Here is a 27,309-nt window from a genome sequence, read left to right as displayed (position 1 = left end):
CGGTCAGCATCATAAGGATAGGAGTCGTGTCGTTTAAGACCGTCATGTATCGTGCGAATATTGCTTAATAAAATCAAAGACTATATTACTTTTATATTTTTTTACGGATCTCATGCGTGCACATACAGCTTATATTGCACAAAGACACAATTTTTTTATTTTATTTATTATCACAAATAGTATGGTACATTTTAAACTTGTGTTAGGTTCGCCAAACTTACGTTTAACGGCGAAATGAGGCACTCATTTTCAACGTTTTTACCTTGAATTATAATACTAAGGTTAATACATATTTATATCATATTGACACAGTATATTGAAGAAAGGTATCACTTTCAGAGACATGGTGCTTCCCACGCAGCGATATTTAGCGATGGAAGACTCGTACATCAGTCTCCGTCTGTTTACTGAATTTACAATCAAATTAAACATCAATCCTCTTTAATTCCCCTATTCGGATAGTTGGGATCTCTAGCATCCCATATAATGTATATGCAACGTAAAAGGATATTAATTTGCAACATTGGTCTTTATTAAAAAAAAAAATCCAATTTGATGTACGGAAACGGAACAAAATAACGACGCGCACCAAACAAACATGTCCCGACTAGTTCGCGGCAAACGACTGAGGCGTCTTCCGACACCGAGCGGCTCGGCCAAGGTCGCGCTCGCCCGGGGGAAACGTGCGCTCTGCCTCGGCCGAGGCACGTCTACACTGGCCGTATTGTGCGCGAGGAAATTACCTCGCGCGTATGCTCGCTCTGTGTTGACCAGTCCAACAATGTACTTTTTTTTTTTCTAGGGGGGAAAATGCATTCCGCATACCACCCGGGTGCGGGGGGTGACCCGAGTGGTTATGTGGGACTCCCGTCTAGGCTAATGAGGCCCACGGTATACCCACTAAAAACCCCCCATATGCCGCCTCGCCGCCTTATTGGTGGGGTTACAGGAACGCTTGCGTACTCATCCGCGACCCCACCGGCGGCAGCCGCCCGCGAGCGGCTCCCTCGCAAATGCCCGAAGGCCCTTCACGCTAGGCGCGCCAGATGGTTCGACGCGCCTTCCTCCTCGGCCTCCGTCCTACAGTGTGGCGGACCCCCCCGAGCCCGCCACAAGGAGGCCACGGGCGCCAGAAAACTCCCAGCGCCCGGCGGCAGATGAGGTCCATGGTTCTGCCGCAAACCACAACTCGGCTGCAGAGGACAGGGAGAACGGCACACCGTAACACCGACACTCCTCTTCCTCTGCAGCCTCACCAACGCCGCTACAGCAGAACGGCCCCGCCAAGGTCGCAGGGGATAAGGAGAGTGGCGCATCGTGATACCATCACGCCTCTTCCCCTGCGATCCCACCTCGGCCGTCGAGGATAGGGAGAACGGCTCACCGCAATACCGACGCTCCTCTTCCTCGACGGTCCACCTCCAACGCGTCACAAGCGGGCTCACCAAGCCCACTTGGAGCGTCCTCCTCGGACCAGCCAGCACCTCAAACAGGCCGGCCCTGGTTGCCTCCTCGCTTCACCGTGGGAGACCAAGCCACGGTTACTAAGCCCCTCCACCACGACAAGGTGGGCAACCCGCGGGGGGTCCAACAATGTACTATTGTATTTCCATGCAACACTAATAAAGTTACCACCTAATTTGAACTAGAAATATTTAAAGAAAATATATTTCTAATATAAAAATGTTGTTTTTCAGCCGTCGGGAGTGCTAAGCATAGTGACGGACCAGCTAATGACATCCGGTCGAAACCCTATAGCGATACAAAACGCGGCAGAATGCGCTCTCCAACAGGGCAAGGTAAATATCTAACACTTAAGGCCCGATATAGACAGACTGCAAGCCGACTGCAATTTGTATGGGAACTGCACGCCGATTGCACGCCAACCAAAGAGAATTTTAAATAGTTAACGCAGAACTTTCTCGAGAACGGCACAACTATAGTTATGACCAGTAATGATACCCGTCAGTAGTCTCAGACTGCTCTTACCTAGTTTCAAAAGATACCTGGTTTTCCTTTGATGTATACCTTTAATCATCATCTTAGACTGCCTGCATCCTGTCTCTTCTTCCCATTCTCTTTGTGCTTCCACCTCTTTTACCTTCTCTATTACTCCCTTCGTGACATCCGCTGACATAGGTAGAGCCAGTTCCGGACCCATATATTCCGTCTCCGCCCCTATTCTCGCCAGCTCAATTTCAATTGCATATAAACTGCGTTATAAGTAGTTATAAACTGTATATCCCCAACAGATTTCATGGCTGTGTTGTGCACATTATCTTACAAATCTTCTAAGTTCAGTAAAGACAAACCCCCTTATTCATAAACGTCTATTAAAGTTGACAAGCCGCTAATAATCGTTTGTCCCTTTCCATCATACCAATACGTCGGAAAGGGACAAACGATTATTAGCGGCTTATCAACTTTAGTAGACGTTTATGAATAAGGGGGAAAGCATTTATCCTCTGAAGGCCTCCTTATGAAATGTTTACGACAATCTACCCTAACAAACAGTCGTTTTAGTAATTACGTACCTCATTACAACCATAATAATAATACATTCAAAATTGTATTCCCAAGGCAGTACTGGCCATAGATCTCTTCGACCGCATGAAGCAGCAAGGATTGCCGTTACGCCCTCACTACTTCTGGCCGATCTTGCTTCGAGCATCCAAAAATACAGGCGAAAAAGGTACGTTTTGCAAGTCAAAGATCTTTATTACTTACTTACTTACTTACTCCGTTGGCTCAGCGACCCAAAATGAGACTTGGCCTCCGACACAAGACAGCGCCACTTTTCTCGGTCCTGTGCGACCTCTCGCCAATTGTCGACTCGAAGCTCGCGCAGATCCGCCTCCACCATGTCGCTCCAGCGATACCTAGGGCGTCCGATAGGACGTCCTCCTGCTAGGCGACCCAGGTACGCTCTTTTTACGTTCCGATCTTCGTCCATTCTCTCAAGGTGGCCTAACCAACGGAGTCTGAAGATCTTTATTATTATAACCAATTGATTGAAGATGTGTAAAATCTAAGACTAATTTCGTGTTTCGAATTTGACAGGTAAACGAGATGGCTTTACATTTTGCGGTAGCTCTGATTGTCAACATTTGACGTTTTATAATTCAGTAACCGCTAAACATGGCGCAGTACTTGTAGTAATTTGTCTACTTTTCACGTAAATCATTTCTGTGGTATCGATCGAAAGAAGATAGAATCATAAATTTCCCGCGATTTCTGTGAAAGAAGCTAAATAATAATTTGATATCAAATAATTTCAGGCATAATGAACACCCTAACAAAAATGATCGAAATGGACGTAAAACCCGACTACGAGACCATATCAAACTACACGCTACCCTACGTCAGTTTCACCTCCGCACAGAATCTGATGAAAAAGTTCCAAGATGCTGGGGTTTCTGTCACAACTGTTCTAACCCCAATGATGGAATACTTGTTGAATACTGGGCAAGTTAGAGCTGCGAGCGAGATATGTAAGTAATTTTTATTTTCAAACCTATTAAGGATTTCATTTCAACCCCCCAGAATGAGACAAATTTCACAGGACTGGATATTATGACAGCATAACTAATTTGTTGTAAGTATGAAGTAAGTTATTTTAAAGTTTTGTATAAACAAGAATCTGATGAAAAAGTTCCAAGATGCTGGGGTTTCTGTCACAACTGTTCTAACCCCAATGATGGAATATTTGTTGAATACTGGGCAAGTTAGAGCTGCGAGCGAGATATGTAAGTAATTTTTATTTTCAACCATATTAAGGATTTCATTTCAACCCCCCAGAATGAGACAAATTTCACAGGACTGGATATTATGACAGCATAACTAATTTGTTGTAAGTATGAAGTAAGTTATTTTCATGTTTTATATAAACAAGAATATGATGAAAAAGTTCCAAAATGCTGGGGAAATGTAACAACTGTATTGACTCAATTAATAGAATATTTGTTGAATACAGGACAAGTTAGAACGGTTAGATATAGATAACAGATATATGTAAGCGATTTAATATAATTTTATATCAATTTCAACCCCATTCAGAATGTAACAAGGAATTTGTATAATGAAAACATCCCTATGACCGTAAAACTAGTTTTCAAGTAAGTCTTTTTTGTATATTTAAGTAAGCTATTTATAAGTTACCAAGACGGGACATATTAGAGCGGCTAGCCAGATAGTAAATAATGTTAAGATTTCAACCCCAGTCAGAATCTTATTTCAACCCCACCCATGATCTGACAGAATTTGGATGACTATATTTTTACGACAACAAAATTAGTTTTTCGTAAGTAATACAAAGTTATTTTAAATATTTAACTTATACAGATTCTGATGAATGACTTTCAAGATATTGGGGTTTCGATGAGCGCCAAATTTGTTAACGGTCGTATAATGTAAAATAATCCTTAACGCTTTAAAAGAAAGCTCAAAATGATCACCACAAAAAAAAAACACAACTTATTTTCCAGGTGAACTCTTCAAAGGCAAAGTGGACATGGAAATCATCCTCAAACCCCTCATCAAAGGCTACCTCATCAGCCTGGACCTCAAGTCCTCCCTGCACATCCTGGAGGACGGCGTGCAGAAGGCCTCGGACAGGAGTAAGGACTGGACGGGCAGGTTCTTGTGCTCGTTCATGAAGAAAAAGAACGAGTTTGGTGATGTTTTCAAGTTTGTCAAGGTTGGTGTTGGAATGTGTGTTTTCTTTATAAGTCGTCAGACACAGGGAATATGACCACCACAATTGAACGTTTTTAACAAATTGACAGGATTCAATTTTGAATAATTTCTGATGAGACCCTTATATACGCTCAGCCTATATACGTCCCACTGTTGGGCACAGACCTCCTCTCATGCGCGAGAGGGCTTGGGCTATAACAATTTACGAAAAAACATTTTATATTCAGATCCAAGTTTTTAGGATATGAAAAACCATAATTAAATTCCTCAAAAAAAAAATTATATACTGTTTAATGACACTGGTATAATATTTTATTTTTTATAAGATAACTATAAAATTAATATTGAAGGCTTAAATGTATTTCATGAGAATTACATAATAATGACATCTTTGTTTTTAGGAACTAAGAAAAACTCCCTTAAGAATATCGACCTCAGCTGCAGATTTCTGCCTCACCCACGTACCGGAATCTGTAAAAGAAGATAAGGTCAACCAGTTTCGAGAAGCCATCATAGCTATCACGGATGAGAGGATGATAGATGAGGGGGAACTGTTTGCACACCAGTTGCCGCATCCGGTAAGTTATCTTACTAATATCGTAATACGGTTAATCTGTTTCAAGAAGTTCGAGAAGCCATCATAGCTAACACGTATGAGAGAATGATAGATGAGGGGAACTGTTCGCACACGTTGCCACATCCGGTAAGTTATCTTACTATTATCATAAACAATACCAGAATCTATAAAAGAACAGACTGTCAACCAGTTTCAAGAAGCCATCATAGCTATCACGGATGATAGATGAGGGGGAACTGTTTGCACACTAGTTGACGCATCCGGTAAGTTATCTTATCGTATTAATATCATAAACTATACCAGAATCTATAAAAGAACAGACTGTCAACCAGTTTCGAGAAGCCATCATAGCTATCACGGATGATAGATGAGGGGGAACTGTTTGCACACCAGTTGCCGCATCCGGTAAGTTATCTTATCGTACTAATATCATAAACAATACCAGAATCTATAAAAGAACAGACTGTCAACCAGTTTCAAGAAGCCATCATAGCTATCACGGATGATAGATGAGGGGGAACTGTTTGCACACCAGTTGCCGCATCCGGTAAGATATCTTACTAATATCATAAACAATACTTGAATCTATAAAAGATACGGTCAACCAGTTTCGAGAAGTCATCATAGCTATCACAGATAAGAGGATGATAGATGACAGGGAACTATTCGCACACCAGTTGCCGCATCCGGTAAGTTATCTTATCTTACTAATATCATAAACAATGCCTAAATCTATAAAAGATGAGATGCTCAACCAGTTTTAGAGATGCACCGGATATTCGGTTACTATCCGGTATCCGGCCTATCCGGCCCATATTTTAATTAAATTATGATATACACGTTTTTTTAGAAAAACATGAACGAAGAAGCCCTAAAAGCGCACCTAAACGAATTGGAAGCTAAAGGCATGAACACACGGGGCGTTCTGAGGCGGCTACTTCAGCAGTATTGTAAAGAAGGGAACTTGACAGCCGCGAGGGAGATCATAGACAAATGTCAGAAAGAAGGGGTGAGTCTGTACAAATTTTCTTTTTGAACTCAGCGGTGAAAATTCACAATGTTGTTTTAGGAATCCTCACTTGCTCAGTCTTGCACCTTGCCCTTGCCGATAACCGATTAAGTAAAATAGAAATCATGAAAATAATGTTTTAAAAATTAAATAAAAATCAGTATGGTTAATTTTTACGACTCCCGTCTGTTTCCTCGTATAAAACCTTTTCTTTTAAAAAAAAAGTAAAAAAAAGTAGCTTAGTTACATCATCAGCTTAGTGGTTTACCCAGACTTTAAAGACGAAACAACCGACATCTTTTACCGGTCTGGCTTAGTGGGTAGTGACCCTGCCTACGAAGCCGATGGTCCCAGGTCCGAATCCCGGTAAAGGCATTTATTTGTGTGATGAACAGATATTTGTTCCTGAGTCATGGGTGTTTTCTATGTATATAAGTATTTATCTATATATGATATGTATATCGTCGTCTAGTTTTTTTATACTACGTCGGTGGCAAACAAGCAGACGGCCCGCCTGATGGTAAGCAGTCTCCGTAGCCTATGTACGCCTGCAACTCCAGAGGAGTTACACGCGCGTTGCCGAACCTAAACCCCCCCCCCCCTCCTCGTTGAGCTCTGGCAACCTTACTCACCGGCAGGAACACAACACTATGAGTAGGGTCTAGTGTTATTTGGCTGCTGTTTTCTGTAAGGTGGAGGTACTTCCCCAGTTGGGCTCTGCTCTAGATCTGGAATGACATCCACTGGCTGTGCCCTACCACACAAAGCGAGATGACATTCACAATGCCCATACCTCTCTTTTGCCCAGTATAGTTGTTAGATTTGTAGCTGGCCCTCAACGGCTTATCCTTTGTCTATTGTTAACTAAAACGGCGCATGCCACTACCTGCAAAAAAAGGGCCCGGTCACTTTAACCGGTTTTTTGATTACAACTCCTATGGTAATTGAAATAAGATTCAAAATGACCAATGGAAAAATAATTTGCTATTTCTTGTGTGGTCCCTATACGGTTACTGAGTGCCGGCGAGTCGAACGCTACCGAACCAGCCTAAAATGTGTCTTCGATATGCGTAACAAAGGCGCGTTATCGGAGAGCGCACCTACACAGGTTTTTTGAGCTTTGGACTAGCCCGCGCTCAGGTGCCTATTAGAATTATAGGGCCCTTTTTTTGCAGGTAGTGGCACGCGCCGTTTTAGTTAACAATAGACAAAAGATAAGCCGTTGAGGGCCAGCTACAAATCTAACAACTATACTCATAGTATAAGCTTTGTTTGGGGCTAGGTTCTATGTAAAATTGTCCGCAAATAAATATTCATTATTATTTATTTATCTCATTTATTACAATCGCTCAGCTCAAAAGATATCTACTAACACGTGCATAGACTTCTACATTTAATAATCCAAATTGTTAAAAAACAGTGCAGTGTATTTCATGTAAAAAATTCAGGTTTCAAAAATGAAGAAAATGGTCGATTTAAAAGGGTGACCCGTCATGAAAAAGCCTTAAACCGTGCGCGTTGGAGGGTCTGCCATCTTCACTATGCTTGAGAAGGTTCAAAATGCTTGAGAAGGTTCAAAAATGTTTTCTGCGTACTCTCTTCAAGAAAATGTACGGGTACTATCCGTTCATGTATCCGACGGCTTACTTGCAGGGTGCGCTAGGATACAATGCACTAGCGACGCGCAGACTGTTCGACCAGCTGGTAACAGTGCTTCGTATCCTGCGCGGTCGTCTGGACTGTCCTGAGTTAGTTGGCGAGGCATGTCGACTATTTGTCCCAGACGGGCGTGCGCGGTGTCGTGCTGACCGCCTGCGCCTCTTCGCGGTCCCTCCCGCCCGCACGGTCTCGCGGCGCAACTCGCCCGTTTGTCGAGCGTTGAACACGCTCAATAAGCTCGCTGCTGTGCAACACTCCTGCGATTTGTTTGCGGACGGCTGGACGGTTATTGAGAAAGATTGTTTAAAAATATGCGAGTTACTGACCTGATTTAATTATTTAAATGTTTAATGTATTTTATGACATGACGTGTAGCTTATTTTTATTAGTATTTTTTAACATATATAATTATAATGACCTTAATTATAAGAAATGTAATATCTTAGGCTAGCCCTGTATTGTTACATTTTGTGGTTACTTGAATAAATCATAAAAATCATAAATCTTGTGGCCAGAATCGGAAAGATAAACATGTACATTGACACTTCACGCCAAAGCAAGTTCTGCCATCTAACCGTTCTCGTACGTTTTCTTGTTCATAGTAGGTTCTTCCATCTTGTGGGCTACATTTGAAACATAAACTTTACATTAACACATCGCGCCGAAAATCTGACGTCTCATGTGCTGCTCCCACCGTTTATGCACGCTCCTTAAAAATATTTGTTCCTGAGTCATGTATGTGTTCTATGTATTTAAGTATTTGTATATGAAATATATCGTTGTCTGAGTACCCACAACACAAGCCTTCTCGGCTTACCGTGGGACTTAGTTAATTTGTGACAATATCTATGAAAAGGGACCTTATTGTCGATGGCGCTTACGCCGCATTGCGTAGCGCGCCTTTGTTTATAAATAAATAAACAAATATTATAGGACATTATTACACAAATTGACTAAGTCCCACAGTAAGCTCAATAAGGCTATTATATAGTTATTTTGACGACCAGTTTGGCCTAGTGGGTAGTGACCCTGCCTACGAAGCTGATGGTCCCGGGTTCAAATCCTGGTAAGGGCATGTATTTGTGTGATGAGCATGGATATTTGTTCCTGAGTCATGGGTGTTTTCTATGTATTTAAGTATTTATAAATATTTATATATTATATATATCGTTGTCTAAGTACCCTCAACACAAGCCTTATTGAGCTTACTGTGGGACTTAGTCAATTTGTGTAATGATGTCCTATAATATTTATTATTATTTATATGGGAGCATCGTTGATAACGGCGTATGCGCCACCGCCAAGGTCCCTTTTCATAGATAATGTCACATTTGTGTAAGAACGTCCGAATTTAAAAAAATACATGACCCCAAAATTTTAAAATTTTTAGATATTCCTCTCAGCCGGCATGAAAGCCGCCATCTTCGACCTCCACGTGAGGTCCGGCGAGCTGCAGCTGGCCGGGCTCGCGCTGGCCGACCTCAACAAGTCGTCGCCCAACTTCACCTTGGACGAGTTCAAGGTCATCGACTTCGCGACCATGTGGGTGTGCAGGAAAGAGATGGAGAAGGCCTTTACTGTTATAGAAGAACAGAGTAAGAAGAGGTAAGAAGATAAAATTCATGGTTAATTTTTATTTAAACTTTATTGCACAATACATGAAGAGTACAAATGGCGGACTTAATGCCAGAAGGCATTCTCTACCAGTCAACCATGAGCCAAACCGAAAGATCCTAATTGGTGCAGGGTCAGAATACAGAGTAAAATGACAAAAAAAATATCAAAAACTAATTATATAAAATTATACGTACATTTAATATCGTTTTTATAAGTTTTTCTTGGGCTGTGTACTCGAAAAGTGGCAATCGGAAGCCTAATACTCTCTTTACTCTTTTATGACTGGCAATAGATAAAGTATTTTAAGTGTATTCAACGAAACCAGCGATTTTCTCTATCCTTAGGAATCGATTAATAATATCTTCAAATAAAAATGTTTCGAATATCAGAGAGTTTGATTACACTACACCTCGTTAAGTTGGCGTTCTAAAAGTTTTAATAATGTGTCGATAGATGGCAGTAAATTTACTGTGGCTTCAAAGTTTTCTTTGACGATCCACCTCTATTTCTAATTCTCTTTGCTGTGGGATTAGATCGATTTGTGTAAGATTGTCCAGTATTACTTTATTATAAACCTTTTTTTTCTAACCATTTTTTTTCTTTATTTCAGACGAGTAATGGGTGGTCGGGGTATAGCCATGAACTGCTTCCGTCTCCTCGACGCCGCCGCGGCCCACGGGACCCTGGAACACGTCAAGCGCATGCTGGACCTGCTGACCAGACTGCGGTACTGCCAACCGACTAATGCCATGCTAGGACCTGTCGTCCGATGGCATCTCAACAAGTAAGTAAATCTATCATTTTGAAAATTTTTCAAAAATTCAGCTGACTAAAAATCTATGTAGTTATAGAACCTACTTTCAATATTTTACGATCGGTTGAGAAATATGACCAGCCGGACATACCTACTAAAGCATTTGTACACAAGCTAAAACGGAGACCGTCGCTCTCGCTCGGTCAATCACATCAATAAATAGTTGTATTAATAATAAACAATAAGCGTTACAACGAAAGTTAGGGAAGATATACAAGGTGCCCGTGAGCATTGCGAGAGATTTTAACGGTGCATTCCTGACGGTGCGATCCTTCCCCATTCTGAATGGGGAAGGATCGCGTAGTCAAGGAAGCGTACTTGGGGCGACCAACCGGCCGTCGTCCGATCGGGCGCCCCAGGTACCGCCGGTGTGATGTCGTGGAGGCGGACCTGCGTCGGCTGAATGCCAATTCATGGCAGGAAACCGCGCTGGATCGGGACAGGTGGCGTTCTCTCGTTTCGGAGGCCAAGATTCTTTTTGGATCGCTGAGCCAAAGCAGTTAGTTAGTTAGTTAGTTATTCCTGACGGTGCAACAGAAGCAAAAAATGTTGTATGACTTTTTGTAAAATTCGAAAAAAAAATTTTTTTTTTGTTTTTTTTTTTTTTAACACTCCTGTACATAAAACGTAATTTTTATTAATAAACAGATAACCTAAAATTAACTTAAAAGTCTTTTTTTATTTGGGGGTAGCCTCTCGAATACATTTTTTTAATTTTTCGATGTCAATCAATAAGTATGTCCAGACTAGACCTCAAAGTGGCAATACCGCAGTCAAAAATGTGTTTTGTACCGACTTATTGCGAAAGAATGATTTCGAAAAACATTTAATTATCTCTGAAACTAGGCCTAATCCAGAAAATTATATATGACATTTTAGTTTCTAAATATTACCAGGAATGCTTAGTTAAAATGTCTCGCAATGCTCACAGGCACCTTGTATAATACTAAATCCGAATCTGTATTTTTCAGCAATAATGATATTATATATATATTTATTGTACAGTCAGCGTCAAATACTTTGTAGCAACCAAAGTAGCCAAATAGTTCGGTACACCATATATTTAGTATGGTGTACCGAACTATTTGGCCACGTTGACTGCTACGAAGTATTTGACGCTGACTGTACGTTGCGTTGCGTTGACATCTGACTCTATGCGTTAACATGACCGATACTGTCATTTTATTTTACTATGCATGACCAAAGATTGCAAAAAGAGAGATTGAGAGATAAAGAAAAAAAAAACGTGCGCCTTATTTTGACATCCAAAACAGATGGCGCTGTACTGTGACATATGGTTTGCGGTCATTGAATAGGGACCGTGCGCGTTGGAGGGCCTGCCATCTTGTGGTCTGAATCGTAACCATAAACATGCACATTTACACGTCAAGTGTTTTCTTGTGCATAGTAGGTTCTGCCATCTCGTGGGCTACATCGGAACAAAAAACATCACATTTACGCTTCGCGCCAAAAATCTGACAGCTCCTGTGCTGCCTCCTACAGTTCATGCACGCTCTCTATTGTCAAACGTCAACTTTGACAATTAGAAAATGTATGGAGCTGTACAGCGCCATCTCGTTATCCTGTTAAATTCGAAGCACGATATTGTCTTAGATTTTCAATTTGTTTTTGACATGACGTACGCACATGATTGCCATATTAATATTGCGTGAACTGTAGGAGGCATCACAGGAGCCGTCAGATTTTTGGCGCGAGGCGTAAATGTGATGTTTACTGTTCCGATGTAGCCCACAAGATGGCAGAAGCTACTATGCACAAGAAAACACGTGACGTGTGAATGTACATGTTTATTGTTCCGATTCAGGCCACGAGATGGCAGATCCTCCAACGCGCACGGTCCCTATAAGTAAGCTGCTTATAGCGATCTCTGAATAACTTAGAATCTTGTAACTTTTTATCTACTGAATTACTATTCGCAGCAACGACCTCCGCGAAGCTGTCAATGAATTCAGCCGCCTCGCCCAAAAATACAACAAGACCCCTCTCAAACACGAACTGCTTTGCAAAATACTGGAAACCATTAGTGATGGTAGCGAAGATAGGTTCGTTGTCAATGCGAATAGTGGTGGGTGGGCGAATAAGCTCGCTCACACCGTACTCGATGTGAACAAGAGGATACACGGAGCCAGCGATGTACAGGTAAACAAATACATACCAGAAACGTCCAAAAATACCACAAGATCCACTTCAAACACAAGCTATTATACTATTCTCTCTCTATCTTTCGCTCTGTCTCTCTCTCTCTCCGACTCTCAAGACTGCAAGATACTAAGATACTATAAGTGACGGCAGCGAAGATAAGTCCATAGGTAGTGAACGCGAATAGTAGTGGGTGGGCGAATAAGCTCGCTCACACCGTGCTCGATGTGAACAAGAGGATACACGGAGCCAGCGATGTTCAGGTAAACAATACATACCAGAAACGTCCAAAAATACCACAAGATCCACTTCAAACACAAGCTATTATACTATTCTCTCTCTGTCTTTCGCTCTGTCTCTCTCTCCGACTCTCAAGACTGCAAGATACTAAGATACTATAAGTGACGGCAGCGAAGATAAGTCCATAGGTAGTGAACGCGAATAGTAGTAGGTGGGCGAATAAGCTCGCTCACACCGTACTCGATGTGAACAAGAGGATACACGGAGCCAGCGATGTACAGGTAAACAATACATACCAGAAACATCCAAAAATACCACAAGTTCCACTTCAAACACAAGCTATTATACTATTCTCTCTCTGTCTTTCGCTCTGTCTCTCTCTCCGACTCTCAAGACTGCAAGATACTAAGATACTATAAGTGACGGCAGCGAAGATAAGTCCGTAGGTAGTGAACGCGAATAGTAGTGGGTGGGCGAATAAGCTCGCTCACACCGTGCTCGATGTGAACAAGAGGATACACGGAGCCAGCGATGTACAGGTAAACAATACATACCAGAAACATCCAAAAATACCACAAGTTCCACTTCAAACACAAGCTATTATACTATTCTCTCTCTATCTTTCGCTCTGTCTCTCTCTCTCTCCGACTCTCAAGACTGCAAGATACTAAGATACTATAAGTGACGGCAGCGAAGATAAGTCCATAGGTAGTGAACGCGAATAGTAGTGGGTGGGCGAATAAGCTCGCTCACACCGTACTCGATGTGAACAAGAGGATACACGGAGCCAGCGATGTACAGGTAAACAATACATACCAGAAACATCCAAAAATACCACAAGTTCCACTTCAAACACAAGCTATTATACTATTCTCTCTCTGTCTTTCGCTCTGTCTCTCTCTCCGACTCTCAAGACTGCAAGATACTAAGATACTATAAGTGACGACAGCGAAGATAAGTCCATAGGTAGTGAACGAGAATAGTAGTGGATGGGCGAATAAGCTCGCTCACACCGTGCTCGATATGAACAAGAGGATACACGGAGCCAGCGATGTACAGGTAAAATACTGTCTCTTCGGCTCTTTTGTTGTGGTAAGTTATCTATGCGATATAAATTCAACCGTATTTAAACTATACTATCGTGTTTATTACCCAATGGATATCGGCTCGAGTCTAACATTTTTTTTTAATTTACGTCCTACCTAACAGCCTCCGTACATGGCGACCGTGACAGTATATCGAGCCTCATTACAAAATACTAACATTAAAAATACTATTAGTGGTCCTTTATTCATTTAATAATAGTATATAATAGTAATTCAGCCTAAACATGTCCCACTGCTGGGCACAGGCCCCCCTCATGCGCGAGGCTTGGGCTATAGTCCCCACGCTGGCCCAATGCGAGGTGGGGACTTCATTAATTTAGTATAAATAAATAAATAAATATTATAGGACATTATTACACAAATTGACTAAGTCCCACAGTAAGCTCAATAAGGCTATAATATGGGAGCATCGTTGATAACGGCGTGAGCGCCACCGACAATAAGGTCCCTTTTCATAGATAATGTCACATATGTGTAAGAACGTCCGAATTTAAAAAAATACTTTACCCCAAAATTTTAAAATTTCCAGATATTCCTCTCAGCCGGCATGAAAGCCGCCATACAAATATATGCTCTTACCAGGATTTGAACCCGGGACCAACAGCTTCATAAGCAGGGTCACTACCCACTAGGCCAGACCGGTCGTCAATTTATTCCTTTATAAAACGTAGTTTTACCTGTCAATCACAGTATTTCATATTTAAAACTATTTATATCTAAGTTAAAAAAGCGGTGGGCCGAGTGGATATGACATCCGACTTTCAATCCGAAGGTCGCGGGTTCAAATCCCGGCTCGTACCAATGAGTTTTTCGGAACTTATGTACGAAATATCATTTGTTATTTACCACTAGCTTTTCGGTGAAGGAAAACATCGTGAGGAAACCTGCATACATCTGCGAAGAAATTCAAAGGTGTATGTGAAGTCCCGAATCCGCATTCGGCTAGCGTGGGGACTATAGCCCGAGCCCTCTCGCGCATGAGAGGAGGTCTGTGCCCAGCAGTGGACGTATATAGGCTGAATTATTATCTCTTTATTTATCTTGTGTCTTAGATTAGGCATTTTATAATATGAATATAAAAGTAAAATACAACAAATCATACAAAAATAATACAAAATACATATAAACACATTATAAAAAACCTAACCTAGGGTGCCGCCAGCAGCGGGGCAGGACCCAAGCTGCCGGCGGTCAGGGCCGCAGAGAGAGGAACCGGCGGACTATCCGAATTATTATTATTATTATATCTAAGTTACATAACATAACACATCAGTCTATATATACATAATATAAAAACAACATATTTTACAGTACATATGGTGCTACTTTACCGCGCTAGTGCGAAAATTAGCATATTACGTTACTGTGTCGAACATTTAAAGGGGCATATGTACTGTAAAACGTTGTACGATACATGTGCGATTAGGTAATTCGCAACTCGTGTCGATTTAAAACACTCCCTTCCTATTTTTCGCACTTGTATCGTAATCTACTATAAGTCTCACAGAAGTTAACATATTTCTCATTCTGTTCCAGCTAACCCTAATCGCCGCGCTAGCCGAAGTGAGCTACAAGAAAACGCTCCGCAAAATGTTCCTCGACCCCAACGTCAGGTTCCATCCCGACGCCCTCCTTCGGCGCTGCGAACGATTCGCAGATGAGAAGAAAACTGCTGCTTTACACACTATTGCTGAGTGCGCGAAAGACACGCGTAGAATCAACCTGGATGATGTTTATGATCTGATTTTGAGTGTTCATCGTAAGTAAATATTAATTCTAAAGGTCATTTTTTACAGAAACTCCAGGTTTACTAGACCTGTAGTGGCTACTGTTCATCAACCAACCAACGGAGCTGCAGCTGACGTTCACGAGGCTTCATTATACATCCTTGATTTTACGAGTTATCGCCCGGGATACTGTGACTTACGGAATTTGTTCAAAGCTTAGGTCTATAAGTAGATTTTTCAATTATTGTAGTTTAACTTTTAAAGGTTCTTGCCGAAGGGTAAGTTCCATCCCGTGGCCATAGGAATCAATCAATCATTGGCCTTTGAGTTTATTACAGACTACACACGACCGACGACCGTTTGACGACCGGTCTGGCCTTGTGGGTAGTGACCCTGCCTATGAAGCCGATGGTCCCGGGTTCAAATCCTGGTAAGGGCATTTATTCGTGTGATGAGCATGGATATTTGTTCCTGGGTCATGGGTGTTTTCTATGTATTTAAGTATTTATAAATATTTATATATTATATATATCGTTGTCTAAGTACTCTCAACACGAGCCTTATTGAGCTTACTGTGGGACATAGTCAATTTGTGTAATAATGTCCTATAATATTTATTTATTTTATTTATTTATTTACACAAGCAGTGTCAGGCAGGGCGACAACGTTTTTCATGGCTGTGTAAGCCAATACGGGAGCGGCAAACACGACACACTGCCACTCCCCGTGTTGTTTTCCACGCGGCAAAGCAATCGTGGGTGAAGTGAGCTCTCCACAGACACTGCATCGCCTGGGACACAAACGAACAGACACGGAGTTGCCCAAGACCTGTGACTCTCTCTCGACCTCACCAACTAGATCCGCGGGAAAGACAAGTCAATACGCGCGGAGTCGGATCGGCTGCTGGTGCATAACGGCATGATAAATATTATAGGACATTATTACACAAATTGACTAAGTCCCACAGTAAGCTCAATAAGGCTTGTGTTGAGGGTACTTAGACAACGATATATATAATATATAAATATTTATAAATACTTAAATACATAGAAAACACCCATGACCCAGGAACAAATATCCATGCTCATCACACGAATAAATGCCCTTACCAAGATTTGAACCCGGTACCATCGGCTTCATAGGCAGGGTCACTACCCACAAGGCCAGACCGGTCGTCAACTACCGGGAATTATGGACTTGTAATCTCACGAAAATTTTGTAATAAAAATGGTTTCCTCTTCGCTTCTTTCAGAACGTGAAGACGACTGGCGCTCAGCTCTCGCTCTGTGGGAGAAAATGCAGGAATCCGACGTGAGACCGTCACAGAAGTTCATAAGAAACCTCTACGCTCTACTCAAAGCTAATAAAATAACAATTCCGGCTCAGTTATCTACACTTCTTGATAGACAGGAGGCCAGCCAGTAGAATATGAGTTTTAATATCGCAATTATTTAACCTTTTCAACGCTTTTCCACACGTGTCAAGAAATGCCATGGACGCCAAAAAGTTAACTGGTGAAGAGCGAATATGAAGTTTAACTGACAGTAGGAAAGTCGCTTTGAAAACGTCCGCCATAGCCTTTTTAATGGTCATTGGCGTCGCGGGCACGACAGACGATGACCGTTTTAGTGGTCTTTGGCGTTGAAAAGGTTAAAAAGAAGTTAAAAACCGTGCAAGCAGAAAGCCAGTATGTAGAATTTGAATCTTAATTATATTAAAGTCCGCATTTCCTCCATAGCTATTCATGCTTCTTGACAGACAGGAAGATAATCAGTAGAATTTGAGTTTAACATTTAAATAAAGTTCAAAATGCAATGCGTGAATATAAATAGGTAATAGGGGCCCAATGTAAACCGTAATGTAAACCAAAAGTAATTATGGACACGAAGTTAGTCGGAAATAAAAGTGGCTAAGCGCGCTTTATGTTCCATATGATCTACACATACACTTCTGCTCTCGAAAGTGACTAAGCGCGCTTCTTGTTCTATATGATCTGCACACACACTTCTGCTCTCAAAAGTGGCTAACTGCGCTTTGTGTTCCATATGATCTGCACACACACTTCTGCTCTCAAAAGTGGCTAACTGCGCTTTGTGTTCCATATGATCTGCACACACACTTCTGCTCTCAAAAGTGGCTAACTGCGCTTTGTGTTCCATATGATCTGCACACACACTTCTGCTCTCAAAAGTGGCTAACTGCGCTTTGTGTTCCATATGATCTGCACACACACTTCTGCTCTCAAAAGTGGCTAACTGCGCTTTGTGTTCCATATGATCTGCACACACACTTCTGCTCTCAAAAGTGGCTAACTGCGCTTTGTGTTCCATATGATCTGCACACACACTTCTGCTCTCAAAAGTGGCTAAGCGCGCGTTGTGTTCCATATGATCTGCACACACACTTCTGCTCTCAAAAGTGGCTAAGCGCGCGTTGTGTTCCATATGATCTGCACACACACTTCTGCTCTCAAAAGTGGCTAAGCGCGCTTTGTGTCCGCTTTCCATATATATTTTCTTACATTGACGCGCGTGTTGCTATCTCTATTGGATGCGCATAAATTGCTGTGAAACTCGCACACTGATATTGATAACCGGCATTATGGGCGGGACAGTTATGCAATGCAATGGACATAGCAAAAGTCGGGGAAATGCACGAAAATCTTTATGGAAAGCGTCTCTTCTTTAACAAGTCTGGTCTGGTCTGGTAAGGTTTTTGGCAAGAAAATAATTTGCAAATTGCGAAATCGCTCTATGTATTGTATAGTATTTAAATTATTCTTAGTAGTGAAAGTGGTGAAATTGTAATTTTAAGTTCAGTCTGTGATATAAAATATGACTTTTGAAATAAAATTAAGCTATGTAATATTTTATTGTCATTTAATCACCCTTACAATAACATATGTGTAGTATTAGTACATTACGATACAAGTGCGAAAAGTAGGAAATTCACAACGAGTTACGAACCTTTTCGCACGTGTATTGTACAACGTTTTACAGTACAAATGGCCCTTTATATTTTCGACATACGCACGTAACGTATAGTGCTAGTTACCGCACTAGGGCGCATTAGCACCATATCTTCTGTAATAGTACATTACGATACAAGTGCGAAAAATAGGAGTTGCGAATTACCTATTTGCACATGTATCGTACAACGTTTTACAGCACATATGGCCCTTTAAATGTTCGACACAGTAACATAATATGCTAATTTTCGCACTAGTGCTATAAAGTAGCACCATATGTACTACATTACAACGAGCTTCAAAATTAGATGGACACATGAATGAATTCATTCATAAAGTGGACATGCAATTTTTGGCGACAAGCTGCTTACAGATATCTAAATCAGAATCATTATTTAGTTTATTTTAGTTCATCCTTCATCGTTATACATAGATGCTGTGTCTTCTTCTAGAATGGTCTTCCAGTGTTCTTTTTGAACCAGTTGATCCAGGGCCCTGGCAGCTGTTCATCGGTGGACGTCAGAATGATAGGCCAGCGGTTATAAAATAGATCGGTAGTACCCAATTCAGAAACATTTTTCTAGCGTCTTTCAAACTATATGCTGAGAAGCTTTTTTATCTCTTCCGATGAACAGCTGCCATGTGCCCGGATTCAGTAACAAATAATGTATATTTTCTTGATTTTCGGAGCTAGTGTTATATCTTTTATTTCTGTTTTAATAGTTCTAATAGTCATTATATTAATTCGTTCACCTTTGCCGTTAAAAGCTAATAAGACTTCCCAGAATTCAAATCCTCAATAATCTTCTTATTCAACTCTGCCAGCTCTTCCAATGCCTTCTTTTTTATAGGTTCATAGTCGCCCTTCATCGTTATAGAAGCTATGTCTTCTTCTAGAACGGTCTTCCGGTCTTCTAGTTGGGCTAGTTGATCTTCTAGTTTGTTGAGTTTGGCGTACATTTCATTGCCGTCAAGGCTTTCCTGTAAATAAAAGATAAATACCTACATGCTTGGAGTTATGCTATGCTATGAGTTTTGGTGCAGAAATAGAGATGTAATTCAATCTCCTCCAATTTGATGAGAATCATAAAGAGGCCTAGTCGTTTCCATGGCAATATCGATTCAATTGTTTGAGTGTGTACCTAAATCATCCGCTGTCAAATGTCGGTTTTGTTTATGAATCTAGTATTTAACGGGATTATGTACAGTCACCTTATTGCCTACATAATAAAGTAGTGTATACATATTTTTGGCACTTTATCCGTATCAATCTTAAATACCTTGATTGTATGATTCCCATATAAAATGCTATGGTTCTGTTAGAAAATGAGATCCGATAAGTACCTGAGTATTATTTTGCCAAAGCAGCAAAATGCTTAACTGGGTTCCCAAATTCTGTCTAATAGAATAGGAAGATATCTGATGAAAGAGATTCTTATTCACATTTCACATACCTGCAATTTCTTCAGTTTACTAGCAGCCTCCGTAACCGCGCTCTCTGTGGGCGCTAGCTTCTCTTTCAGCACCCGTATTTCTGTTTCTAGTGCTTTCTTCTGTTCCTCGCCTTCATCACGAAGCCTCTCCAGGTCTGATAATGTGACGAGTTCTTCTTCCATGGCCAGGGTTTTCTCTGGTAGGGTTTGGAGCTCGGTTGCTAGGCGCTCGCGGGTTGATTCAGCCTAAAAATACGAAATGTTTCAAGTAATCTACTGATTTCTCATCTGTGCTGTTGCCTCATTTGTTTATTGTTGTAATACAGTATTTACATGCAGCTAATTAAAGGTTATCTCTACCCAAATTAAAGTTTTCTGGGACTATGTAAATATCACAAATCAGTACAACCAAAAGCAGCTGTTATTTCAACAAGATTAATTAAATGGTATTATTTACTTCCATATCGGCATAGGTGCATATGCCGTTTTTCATTTGGATACTTCCACTATGTAAATAATGTATATTATGATTGTTTGTATTTCTCTAAGTAAGTGAATTGTAATATTCTTTTGGAGAAATAAATTCTTAAACCATAAACCATACTTCACATATTTGTATGAAACATTTCATTATCAGACTAGAAATTTATAGGAATTTTCAAGTTAGTATAGGTACTACTTCTACTTCTGAGAATCTTTCCGGAACTTGCACATCAGAAATTGGGTCAGCCATTATCATATTTTCTATTTAAAAGATAGCAAACTCCAACCTTTTTCAAATTAGTCTGGAACCTCTCATAGTCCTTCATCAAAGTCTCCATCGACTTCTTCCCCTCATCATACACTGAAGTGTACCCTTCCTTTTGCTTCAAGGAGTCCAGCTCACTCAAATCCATGTCAATATTAGAACTGCTGTGTTCTAAAGCGAAAACAATGTCTTTTTCCAGCTGTTCGATCCGGTCTTGTTCCTTTTTGAGGTTTTCTTCGTAAGTTGACATGAAATTGTCCATGGTTTCCTCTCGTTTCTTTAGTTCTCTGTATTTCTGGTGACGCTCAGAGTTACCTTCCTCTAAGTCCTGCAAAATAATCAGTATAGTGAATGTTCCTTTATGAACAAAGCCGTAGCATAAAAGTACCTAAGTGAATAAATTAAGATTTTGTCGTGAAGTAAAGTCGGCAGAGCTTCCAACGTGCAAGAAACCAAACATGAAATTTGGGGGCAGCACCTGTTTCCGTAAACCATCTCCGTAAGACGCGACCGAGGCCCTCGTATACCTATACCTACAACCCAGCTGGTCAGCTTCATTGGGCACCATGCGATCGCATTTTCAAAACCAAATTTGGCTTTGCAAGCCATATTAGAGCTTTCCATGTTTCCGAATAAAAACAGTTGAAGGAGTCGCCGTCGTCGGATACGGCGAGGAGGACTATATATATATATACGAGCGTGAAGTGTCGAGGTCAAGTTATAATATAGTTTCGATTTAGGTATACCAGACCCTCCAATTTATTATTCTGCCTCATATAACACTCTTTTAGAATCCACCACCTTATCAAATTTTTGTTTAACAGGTACACTGATGGGACTTTTTTTACCTGTTCTGCCTCGTCGATCAGTTCTTGAACCTTCCGTATCTGTTCCTTCAAGCTGGCAGCGTTGCTGTCCAGCGATTGGATTGATGCGTTGTCTTCCCTCACCTGGAATATTTGTCAAGTTTGTACATCATAAGGTAATATAGGTTTTAGGATTGGAAGTCACAGTGATTCGGACACTTGGAAAGGATTAGAGATGGTCGTGCAATGAAGATAGTCTAAAGGTCTAGTAGAAGAGCGTCTAAATTGAAAATGTCAGACTAGTCGCTCAAGATATCACTGGAGTCATGAAGTCCTAGAAGATTTAAACGTTCATGGAATACCCAACTACCTACGACAAGTGATTATAGTGTATTGTGGCGTTTTCAGTATCAGGTTGCTCTGAGTCAGCGCAGTTCAATTAATTAGTTGAAATTCAGGTGTGATTGTAAATTTTTATTTTGACGTTACTTTTCCTTTTTTTAGGATCACGTAGACTTGTTCTTATTTTAATATATTATTATTGGTGTATTTGCCTGTTGCAGAAGTTTCTCTCTTTCCTCCTGTGGGTCTAAGCGGTTATTCATCTCATTCTTTAGATTGTCTCGCTTTTCTTCGGCGGCTGCCAATCGTCGGTACAGCTCGAGCAAATGAAGTTTTATCTGGAAATATATAGGTTTTATAAGAACACTGCAGATTAACTAATTAATACACCACTCAAAGGATAGGAAGTTTCAAGTAGGTAGGTAATTAACTTTCTTATTAAGACTAGCGTCCTACAAGTAGCATATTAGGTACATCAAGTTTTGACTTATTGACCGTACATTTTGACAGAATTAAATTTAAACTATCAAATTTAGTACTCAAGCCACCAGGAAGATAAAATGAATCAGATTAATAGGAATAAAACTCTACCTGAGATCCCGAAATCTCCTTGCTGAACTGATCCTTTTCCTTAGTCAAAAGATCTATCTGAGTCCTGGACTGTTCAACTTCTTCTCTCAAGGCTGCGGCCGTAGCTTCCAGCTCGTTGTACTGCTCCTTCTGCTCTGGAGTCATTTCAGATAATAATTTTGATATTGTTGATTGCTCCTGTTAACAAAAACGAACTTTTTTACTAATAACGTATAACTACATTAAACGATATATACTTATATTATATTTAAAACGATACTTCTTTAGTCACCAGTTGCTTTGCTAGCAAAGCTTATAGCAAGCCCGATACATTTAACAAGATTCGAAAGAAGTTTGATAACGATGTCCAAGGAACAGCCATTGGATTGGATCAGTGGATGGAAAAGAATTTGTAATCCTGACAGATTCAAGGAGTGCGCTTCAGCATCTGGCTCGATGCACCTCGAATTATCGAGGAGCACCGACAGCCTATTCCATACTAAAAACAGTTCGCACGTTAAAACAATCTGATAAATCGATTACCCTACAGTGGATACCGTCCCATATAGGTCTCACAGGCAATGAGGTGGCAGATATTTTAGCAAATGAGGCGGTTAGCGACGGAATCCCGTTTAGTATAGTACCTACATTTAAGGACACAATTCATCTAGTCAAAGAACAATGCAGACAAATTTGGAATGAATATTTTGATTGTAGATCGGTAGATAAGGCGATATGGTACAAAACGATCCAGCCACAACTCTTAAGGAAGCCATGGTTTGAAGACTCGTGCATAGGTCGACGCGAACTAGTTTTAGCATTTAGACTGCGTTCCGGACACATCCCATTAAATAAATTTGCGTTCCTGATGAAAAAGGTGCCGTCGCCAAACTGTGACGAGTGTGACATGGTAGAGGATGCATACCATGTCATTATGGAATGTGTCCGGAACGAAAGTGAGAGAAAAGATATCATGAACGAAAGCTTTTTTGAAGTTGGGGGTTGCAACCAAATTTTGGGGCACCCACTATCTGAGGATGTAAAATGTATATATAAGCTGGTTTCATTAGGATTAAGTAGAAGATAAGTCACATGTTTGTATACGCACAGAGCGACATCGTCACAAAAGTGACAAAGCTCTTTAATAAAGAAAAAAAAAAAAAAGGAACAGCCATCATCAGGACCCACATTGGACTGCAAGTTATCATTGACCTGATCTACGTACCGTAAGTTGCAACCAACAAGCAGTCATCTGGTCTAGATCACATGAAACGGTTAAAAGACGGCAGTGCACGACTAATGTTGTAAGAATTTCGGCTAATACTTCCATGAAAAAAAATAATTGAAGAATTTGATAATAACGTATTATAGGAGTGTTAGGCGGAGCGTCTATAAAACTTAATTCCCAACGGATTTCCTAAGTTGAGGGTGTTAAGCACCTTATCACACTATTGGAGAAAAAACAGTCCAAACTAATATCTCCAGCTTGCCTAATAGGTATGAATGTTTGAACTATGTTTCTAATATAGATGTTAATTTTAAATAGCAAAAGTACATCCACCAACCTTCTCCATCTGTTCCCTCAACTGCCTTAGCTGATTCTCCTTCCTCTGCTTCTCCAGGAACACTTGTTCCACCTCCTCTTGCAGTTTCTTATTGCTGAGCTCCAGTTCCCTGGTCTGCTCTTCCACTGAGTGCTTCGAGGCTTCGCCGTTGGCTATGCGGATGGCCGTATTGTAATCTGACAGGCGACCTTGCAGATCTGAAAAAGATTCAAAGTCAATAGCAGAAAATAGGTAAGCGTTTAACCTTTTCGACGCCAACGACGGATATATCCGAACCGCAGGTCCAACGCCTTGACGGATTAATCCGTCACAGACCCCAGAGCAACATAGACCTAATACATGCATTATGCATAAAGCAATTTCAGTTTTGCCACTTCGGTGACGTGGCGTCTGAGTGACAGCTTTTGGTTAAAAGGTTAAATCCGGTGCTCCCAACCTTTTTACCCTATGCGCCTCACCCAAAGTTATGCTAAAATACAAAGTACGCCCCCCGTAGCGGCCGAAATGGTTACTAATTGAGGCTTGTAAAGCTTTATGAAAAAGGGGTAGATCTGGAGCCGCTTGCTGCGTCCTCCTTGGAATCAATCTACGGCCCCAAGTGGGGCGCGCCTCGGTTTAAATTATCTTTACATGCTTTTACTTCCTTAACAATAAGGTTCTGAGGATAATTTTCACATTTTTAACACCTTACCTGCTTGGGGGTAAGGTTGATTTTGATTCTTACTGTAAACAATAATTTGTTTTTTTTTTTACAGGATTTTCATCAGTCTTTCAAGCTAACATAAAATTTGTCCTATCTATTATCTAAAAGGCACACAGGGCTTCAATCCAAAGTAAAGAGAAACGGAGAATAATTTTTTTTCTGGGCCAAAATCTCCATTCATCCTTCACCCTCTTCTCATAATGCTTCTTGGCCGACCTTTCTTTCTCTCCAGCATCAGCTTGTTCACTCAGCCTCGCGATCCCAGCCTTCATCTCGCTTACTTTGTCCTGCTTCAGCGCTTCCAAGTACTACTGGTTCTATAGGTGTATTTGATTAAAGTGAGTCATCTTGAATTAAGTCTTACCAGTTAATTCTTGAGCTAAATCCTTCACCCTCTTCTCATAATGTTTCTTCGCTGACTTCTCCCTCTCCCCAGCATCAGCTTGCTCGCTCAGCCGCGCGATCTCAGCCTTCATCTCTCTCACTTTGACTTGCATCAGCTCTTCCCAGTAACGCTTGTCCTGGAGTTGTCGGGTTCGGAAACCGCGGGCTGTGCCCGTGCGCAGCCCGGAGATGCCCTGCTGGGTTATCGGCCGGTCGATCTTTGGAGAGAATAAAAATATAACAAGATTTTATATACTGATGTTCAATATCTAATAGAATCATCACCTATTAGGACCTCCAGATGTTTCACCAAAATCGTGTTAGTTACCCAGTTGTAAATTTTTAATGCGTACCTTTTAGTTACACGGGACTTTTCTGTTCGGATAAAGGTAAAATCCGCCTTCTCATAAATTTACTTATTCCGCCAGACTGAAACCAGCATTAGGTACGAACGCGTTGTCAGTTGATCACATAGTGCACAAATCAGAGGGCCTACCGCGAACCACGTTCGACGTGTTGCCTCTCTGTCGCACTAGTAAATTCGTACGTAAGTGTGACAGGGAGGCAACACGTCGAACGTGGTTCGCGGTAGGCCCTCTGTATTGTTTGCTGTAAAAATGTACTAATCTAAGACCGGTGAAAATGACGATTTTCTCATGAATCAAGTAACTTAACCGCCTGTGTGAAGCAAATTAGCAACAATTACCGTCAAAAACATTGCAAAGATTTATTTGGCAGGCAATCTTGTTGAATACATTGTGGGCATGTTGGAAACTCATAAGTATAAGCAATCACAATTACAAACATGAAATTTAAATATACGTGAGGTACCATAGAAAAACCAGTCATAGCCGTGGATTGTCGGCCAGCTGTCGGCGGGGCCGGACCGAGTGCAGCAGTGGATAGGCGAGAGGCTGTCCCGCCGCGATACGCTGAGGCCGGACGCATGCTGCCACTTCTGTCCAAAATATACTCTCAGTGAAAATAAAATTTGTGTTTTGGAGCTGAAAGTATAGTAAAGCCTGACTTATAGTCGTAGCTTACTTACCTACTTAAAATCTGTCCCGGTTCCGTCATATCTAGTTTTAGTACCTACTTTGGCTAGTTGTGGCTTTCTTATGGCTGAGTTTCATTGGTCGATAACTCGGTCAATATAAGCCCCGGGAAGCCCCGCAGTCGGTATAACGAGTAGTGAAACTCATAAGTTGATAGTTAGGTCGATAAACAGCAGGCAGTATAAGGTGTCGACTAATGAAAATAGTTCCCCGAAGGCGAGCCCTATGGCATGCTATGGAAATCTCCCGCATCCCGCACGCGGGCCGTATCGACCAATGAAACTGAGCCATTAATCAATATTCTGAACACAACACAAACACAGAACAGATAGGAAAGCCAAACTAACTTGCATATTTATTTCCTCATGCTGATTATCAGCTCAGGGTGCGTAGCCAACGTGCCAATCGTTAACGCTCCGTAGCGAACGAAACGCAACTGCCACTGTCGCACTAATAAAGAAGAGAAGGAAGAGTGTTAAAGAGAGATGACTACGCTACGCTACGGAGCGTTAACGATTGGCATGTTAGCTAAGTACCCAGTACTGTTGAAGTTACGCTACGGTGAAACAGACGACACAGACATACTCATTCACATATGTACCTACATACATACTATTAGAGTATTACATACATAAATATAAATATTCTGATAATGATAATCATCTACTCGTATCCATTTATCCTTTGGCTTTAAGAGACTGTATAAATCACATCTAACACAAATTATATCGTTAAACTTGTAAATACCTCAAATTTCTATACTAAAATTTAAAACGACACAAGTACCCACTACTGCGCACATCTAGAAACCGTGTGTTCACTTTTGCCATATCTAAATATTAAACTTTTCTAGGACACCAGTAACAGCGGTAAGTATTAATTCATCTATTTACATCCACAGACTACATTTGACACATAAAATTAAACTTAAATCAACAGATCACCTAAACAGCACTATATAAACCACGAACCTTGACACAGCAGAACCACTATTACTTTCTCTGAATCCCCGTCTGGACACGGGCCGTTCCCTCCGCACCGCGCTGTCCACTCCGCTGCTGTCAGAAAAATCCATATTGACCAAAACTATTAGCGAACACTATTTTTACGGTAATGTTCTATGGCACGCGC

At 41.0% G+C, this 27,309-nt stretch overlaps 2 protein-coding genes across 4 annotated transcripts in view; one reads left to right on the top strand and one right to left on the bottom strand.

Moving 5' to 3' along the window:
• Positions 1–18,469, top strand: part of LOC133519364 (leucine-rich PPR motif-containing protein, mitochondrial) — a 23,777-nt gene extending 5,308 nt beyond the window's left edge. The window contains exons 7-17 of one of the 2 annotated variants that reach the window (XR_009799623.1): positions 1,698–1,799; positions 2,581–2,692; positions 3,279–3,491; positions 4,485–4,696; positions 5,097–5,273; positions 6,123–6,281; positions 9,331–9,545; positions 10,168–10,341; positions 12,312–13,310; positions 15,414–15,636; positions 16,857–18,469. Coding sequence is in view for 1 of the 2 variants with exons in the window: in XM_061853409.1 (XP_061709393.1) it covers positions 1,698–1,799; positions 2,581–2,692; positions 3,279–3,491; positions 4,485–4,696; positions 5,097–5,273; positions 6,123–6,281; positions 9,331–9,545; positions 10,168–10,341; positions 12,312–12,531; positions 15,414–15,636; positions 16,857–17,029 (1,980 nt within the window). In the remaining variant the exon portion in view is untranslated. The remainder of the gene's footprint in view (positions 1–1,697; positions 1,800–2,580; positions 2,693–3,278; positions 3,492–4,484; positions 4,697–5,096; positions 5,274–6,122; positions 6,282–9,330; positions 9,546–10,167; positions 10,342–12,311; positions 13,311–15,413; positions 15,637–16,856) is intronic. The other variant, XM_061853409.1, reaches the window with a different exon arrangement.
• LOC133519368 (intraflagellar transport protein 74 homolog) lies at positions 18,465–27,309 on the bottom strand. 2 transcript variants are annotated; one of them, XM_061853413.1, is made up of 10 exons: positions 27,150–27,309; positions 25,955–26,081; positions 25,104–25,341; positions 24,037–24,233; positions 22,493–22,669; positions 22,114–22,239; positions 21,602–21,703; positions 20,776–21,081; positions 20,027–20,251; positions 18,465–19,553 (listed from the first exon to the last, which is right to left on the bottom strand). In XM_061853413.1, the coding sequence occupies exons 1-10, from the start codon at positions 27,251–27,253 to the stop codon at positions 19,341–19,343; spliced, it is 1,815 nt and encodes a 604-aa protein (XP_061709397.1). In that variant the 5' UTR covers positions 27,254–27,309; the 3' UTR covers positions 18,465–19,340. The 2 variants fall into 2 exon arrangements, with proteins under 2 accessions (XP_061709397.1, XP_061709398.1); XM_061853414.1 differs by lacking the exon at positions 27,150–27,309 and adding an exon at positions 26,965–27,023.

Source organism: Cydia pomonella, chromosome 6 (assembly GCF_033807575.1).
Source record: "Cydia pomonella isolate Wapato2018A chromosome 6, ilCydPomo1, whole genome shotgun sequence".
Classification (NCBI taxonomy): domain Eukaryota; kingdom Metazoa; phylum Arthropoda; class Insecta; order Lepidoptera; family Tortricidae; genus Cydia; species Cydia pomonella.
The sequence above is the reverse complement of the archived record's forward strand: the minus strand, read 5'-3'. Positions and strand labels throughout refer to the sequence as shown.